This window comes from Mchenga conophoros, linkage group LG5 (assembly GCF_057382185.1).
Source record: "Mchenga conophoros isolate Kocher_MC1m ecotype Shallow Benthic linkage group LG5, M_conophoros_male_GT1.1, whole genome shotgun sequence".
In the NCBI taxonomy this organism is placed as follows: domain Eukaryota; kingdom Metazoa; phylum Chordata; class Actinopteri; order Cichliformes; family Cichlidae; genus Mchenga; species Mchenga conophoros.
This window is the reverse complement of record NC_140530.1, coordinates 26,718,404-26,724,403: the sequence shown is the minus strand read 5'-3', so window position 1 is coordinate 26,724,403 and position 6,000 is coordinate 26,718,404. Positions and strand designations below refer to the sequence as shown.

At 37.8% G+C, this 6,000-nt stretch overlaps 1 protein-coding gene across 1 annotated transcript; it reads left to right on the top strand.

Moving 5' to 3' along the window:
* The first annotated feature begins 3,369 nt into the window (after positions 1-3,369).
* hesx1 (HESX homeobox 1) lies at positions 3,370-5,610 on the top strand. Its single transcript, XM_085275670.1, has 4 exons — positions 3,370-3,472; positions 4,298-4,407; positions 4,537-4,638; positions 5,425-5,610. Exons 1-4 carry the CDS (start codon positions 3,370-3,372, stop codon positions 5,608-5,610), a joined length of 501 nt encoding a protein of 166 aa, XP_085131796.1.
* Positions 5,611-6,000: the final 390 nt, after the last annotated feature.

Genomic DNA, 6,000 nt, shown 5'->3' with positions numbered 1-6,000 from the left:
AGTTTTCTTTAACTTGTTAAAAAAGCTTCAGTTTCTCTTTTAAGGGTTTCAGGGATTTCTGGAGGTGAGCTCTGTTAACTGATGCAACTTCATTAATTGGTTTGAATTTGTGTCTGGTGTGCTCATCTGAATGCAGACAGACGACACATACTGGCCGCTGATGGTCCACACAGAAGAGTTTGAGATTCTCACCGTGGAGACTGCAGAGGGTCTCAGACACTGCAGAAGTTCTCCTCTGTCTCCTCTGTAACACTGAATCACACAGTTTTTTCAATACTAAGTTGCAAGTTGGGTCACTCCTCGATGATGTTCTTTTACAAACTGGACACTCCTGTATTCGTTTCTCTGTCCACCAGTTCCTCAGGCAAGCTTTGCAGAAGCTGTGGCTGCATGAGAGGACAACAGGATCTCTAAATATATCACGGCAGACAGGACAGGACAGATCATCATTTGATCTGAAAGACATTTCTCTCTGGGTGAATCTGAAAGCATAGAAGGAATGTAGTCAGTCACAACTTTATCCTCACTGATATTTACTTTACCTTTGGATCATGCCTTCAGTAAAACTTACAGCAAACTTCAGCATACGGTGTTGTAGCAGGTTGAAGTGCCAGAATTATGGAACCTCCTCCTGCTCTCTCACAGTAGATGCTGCTGATGTGATCTGCCTGAGCTAAATAAAGTTTCGAGTCACTTGAGTGTGTGTGCTGGGCGGGAGGGGATAGGGGTGGAAAGCAAGATGCGGAAAAACGACAAACTGTTACTGGAATATCTCAAGTGTGTTACATAAGGGGCGGAGCTTTAACTCTGTAAAGGCTGAACCATGAAAAAATTGCCACAAAATTCAGTTCAAATTATTTGAGAACCAAACTTTTTATTAAGCCTTCTGTTATTTTTTAAATAAACTAAATACCAATATTAAATATAATTTTTGCTATATCTGGCATTTCTGTATAATGTATTCCTCACTGGAAAAAAACTGCATGTGTGTGATTGTAAACAGTAGTTTTTCACATTGATGATGCAGAGTGAATGAATAATAATACAACACATTTAGCATCACAGGGTTAGGAACTGTCATATATTCAGAGCTAAAATAAGGAATTAATATTAACAAAATATGCTTTCTCTTCCACACATGACAAAAATAGACTTCCACCCTGTTATTAACGATAAGATAAGACAAGATAAGGTAACCAGTTTACTGCTATGTATTTTTTTATTTTCATTATTTTCATTGTATTTTAAGGTTGTCTCAGTCATTTGTTTCAGCAAACAGGAGTAAAATTCCAAAGCCAATTTAAATGAATTCCAGTCTTTATTTAAGAGAGGAATCTTTTCACTTATTGTAACTCACCCTTCTTCCTGCTCGGCATGAACTATTTGTCACTCCCTCATTTTCTAGTGAACATGTTGGAATGTGCAAGGGATTTTTGATATGCTGCTCTGCAGAAGGAACTAGCGGAGATAAAGTGAGAAAGGCTGGCCTGTGTAGAGTGTAAAGATATTTTAATGCAAAACAGAATTATGTGTAGCATTTGGGTGTGACATCATGGTGTTTTAAAGGCACCAAAATCAGTTTTTATTGGTCAAATTTAGTTGAAAAATATGTAATTTGTAACAGAGATGACTGACAAAGAAAACACTTATTATGTTAAATTTTAAACACAGCACAGCAACAATAGCATTTACAGATGCACAAAAAAAACTTAGAGTACACACTGTGTCAGTCATGTCCTCAAATTGTTGGTATGTTATCTATGTGTCCTCACACACAATGTTAGGATTTTAGCATGTATACTGTATTCATACCTTTGAAAGTGACAGATTTATGACACACATAGCCACATACCCTGTCATCCTCCTGAATCACAAGCTATGTGTGTCCTTATTTTCCTTATTATGTTGATTACGTTCTTTTTTTTTTTAGTGCTTTAAAGATAACATACTTAAATTGTTGTTTAAAAATTGTGGTGCTTATATGTTGGCTGTGTTTGTTTCCAGAGTTTGATGGTTGTAGAGTTTTATTTTGGCCCTTGTGTGTCTGTCTTCGACCTCATGCTGGTGTTTGAGGAAGTGTTGATGCTTTAAATCAGACAGATAATTAGTATTCCCTTCTTTTAAAGCTCCCTGTGTCTGCTGTGTGTTGCTGAATCTCCACATCTCGCAGAGTGCAAACAGACGAAATCTGAGACTGATTTCACACGGGGTCTTAAATGCCATTTGGGAGTTGGCAGTGTTTGTACCTTTCCATTTTAAACAATGCTGGAAATGTTTCTGAAAACCATTTACAGAGAAAACAAGAAGCTGTTACTGCTGTTTTTACATTTCTGTTTCTCATTATTTTTAAATTTGGACAAAGCCAAGGAAGGTGTTCTTCTTTTGTCCCCGGCCTTGTGATAAGTAATGTTGAAATATTGCTTCAACTCTACGGCCACAGTCACACTGAGGTTTAGTTTAAGTGGCTTTTCTCTCTGCATGTAGTCACATCCGTCCCACCTTTCATTCATGGATAAACAAACAAGTGTGCTGTTGATTTAAAGCTGCCCTAGGCCTTCATTAGGAGCTAAGCTGTTTCTGAAAAGGGTTTCCTGCCTGCTGATTCAGACTGCATTCAGACACTACGAGCTTCATCTGCATCACAACACAAACAGATTAAGCTAATAGCATTAGTGGATCTCACTGGATCATTATTATCATTATTATTAGTTTAACTTCTGCCTCAGTCTTGTAACAGAAGGATGTAGGTTTTTTTTACTGTGAAAACTAAACTGATTTTCTACTTTGCTAATTTAGAAGAAAAGGAGTCAGTGTTGCTTTGTATTTGTTTCATGGTGGCAGTTTTCAAAAAAAGACTTCCCAACCTAATCTCACACATACACTCATACAGTTTATCATCTGGGAGAGAAACTTACACATTTGCACAAATGCTGTCAGATGAGCTGTTTTTGTTTCCTGTGAATTTTGCAAATACTTTTGCCGTCTTGTATTTGACTGGAGTTAAATATTTATGCTGTCTTTAGGTCACACAGACACAATTAGCTGAGATTAGCTCCTATGTGGAACCTCGGGGAATCTTATTCACATGGAAAAAAGGACTTCTTAGTTCTAATTGGTGACCATTGTAAACCTCCAATTCCCATTTAAACCAGCAGTCATCAGTTTGTTGTCCTGCTGCTTCATGCACCTCAGACTAAAACAGGCACTGGCCTCTTCAGTTTATTTTAGACTACAGAGCTAAAGGACCACAGTGCGATCAACTACTGCTTGATTTTTGGATTCGTTCTTTCTTTACAACGACATAAGATTGTTGTTTGCAGGCCGGGGGCCCTCGGCTTTCAGGATTGTTTATAAGTCAGAGTAATCATTATGGCGTCTGTGACAGTTGAAAGCAGGCTGGCATTTTCCATTGATCGGATTCTGGGTTTGGAAAGACCCGGAAACTGCCTGAAACTCCACCGACCCTGGGCAGGTAAGGAACAAAAGGTCTGAAGAGTTAGTAATGGGTAGTCTGTTTGTTACTGATGAAGTGCTAACCTCTGGTCTGTAATACGACATGATTTCCAAAGCATTTAAAAACAAAAAAATCTAAACTAAACCAGTTATCATATGTAATATTAAAGTTTAGGTTTAAAGGTTCATTTTTGTCTGGTTTTTTTGTAGAAAAAATTGCAATTAGATTACACTGAATCACAACATTGATTCATGTTTGTGTCATTATAAAACTGCTCAGTCTGTAATTTTTGTAACATAACATCCTCCAGTTGATACTAAACTTTGAGTATTTCAGTCTGACACTTTCAGTATTTTTTTAAAACCTGATTGGGGGCGATTCCTTATGTCCTATTGCTGTACAGGAAACAAACTGAGTTTATTAGTCTATGTTTAAATCCATTGCTTTTGAAGAACATGCATTTTTCTTCTCTTTCATGTCTTTCTTTGTTCTCCTGCTTGTTCCTTTCTTGTTGTCCCTCATACCAGGTTTCATTTTTATTTTACAGTTGAGCAGTGGCAACAGACTGGAAGTAACCCACTAAACTAAGCTTTCTCTGGCTCATTACACAAAACTCAAAATCAAGCCAAAGTAAAGCATAATTTATTATGTTACATTTATCTACATAATTTTTCTTAAATTATATATTTCATATTTTGCATTTGTAAGATTCATCAGTGTGAAAAGTAAATCTTACTTCCAGTGTTACTTTTAGAATTTGGCTTAATGCTGCCTAAATGTTGCGTTTGATTATAATTGCCGCATTAATGTGAAATGCTCTTTTATTTTTCTCCATTAAACCAGAAAATAATGTGGAGAGCGAGAACAGAAAACAACAGCAGCAGCTAAACTCCCAGCCGACATCAAACTGGTATATCGGACGCAGACCACGCACTGCCTTTACCACCAGCCAGGTAATCAGTTTATCAGCCACTTCTTCAATAATTCTGTTCAATTATGATACAGTAATCACGACATCCATCTATTATAGGAGGAAATACAGGTTTTTTCCTGGGTTAATATCATTGTGTGCATCCTCCCAGGTGAATATACTGGAGACAGTGTTTCAGGTGAATTGTTATCCTGGTATTCAGCTGAGGGAACAGCTGGCAGAGAGACTCAACTTGGATGAGGACAGAATACAGGTAGCTTCATACAGAATATTGAAAAACCAAATGTATTACCGCTTCACGTTTGTCATTCCCTGTCCTTGCTCCTACTATATTTAATTTCAGGACCCAGTGATTGTGCTTTTCCCCTGAAACTCCTTAGATTTCATCCATCAAACTGTTTGCAGGTCTTATAGGTCAACTGTGAGGTTTAAACACTACATGTTAGAAAACAGATCTGGATGTGTGTGCTTAAGTTTCACATAGTCCTGTGCCATCTGCCATGTTAGAGTTGGAGTTGATAAATAATTAGATTCAATTGAGCTCAGTTTTATTTATATAGCACCAAATCACAACAACAGTTGCCTCAACGAGTGTTATATTGTAAGGTAAAGACCCTACAATACTACAAAGAAAACAAAAAACCCCAACAATCATATGATCCCCTATGAGGAAGTGCTTTGGCAACAGTGGGAAGGAAAAACTCCCTTTAAACAGGAACAAACCTCCAGCAGAACCAGGCTCAGGGAGGAGCGGCAACTAAACCAACTGAACTGAATCTTTACCCAGACTATCAGAACTATGAAAATGAGAAATACCATGTCTGCACTGTTGAAAAGTGTTTTAATAAACAGTACCAAGCAGAACTATCTTAACTGTTGCAAAATAAGTTTCTGTGTCATGTAGTTACTTTTTTAAGGCTGGGGCTTTGTGTTTAGGGTATCAGTATTTAGCAGACTTAGTGCATATAATATATGTGTGTATATATAAGAAAAAATATCAAATGTCCACTTAGAATAACCCAGTCTCTCTCTCTCTCAGATCTGGTTTCAAAATCGACGCGCCAAACTGAGGCGTTCGCTCAGAGAAACCCGACTGCAGCTGGTTCAGACAGCTGTGGCTGACCTCGGGGTCGGACATGAGGTCATTGGTCATCTGAAGGTCAGGCTGGGCAGGCGAGGTGACAGAGAGCTCCTCTCTCAGGTTGAGGCAGAAAAAGAAGGCTGACTAAGGACTTTTTCTGTTCCTGCTCTTATGCAGGATTTATTGTTCTACTGCTCCACACATCATCAGTTTCTTCCAGGTTCTGTCTTTTGTCTTTCTTCTGTTCAAAAACATGACAGTGAAAAAAAATGGAGACAATTTAATGTCAGAGTTGTTTCGCACTGTTTTATCTCAGTTAGTGGTACAAATACAGGTAATTGTTTTTTGGCACTGAAAATAAATTCCTCAAGTTGAACATACTGATAAAATATAATGTTTGACATTCTGGAGATTTGGAAGTAAAAATGTTTAGTGAGATCTGCTGTAGATCGGTCTGTGTAATGCTGTCTCTGTACAATCTTATTGTGTCTCACTGTGTAAATAGGTCTTTATTTTATTAGCAATGCACATTTT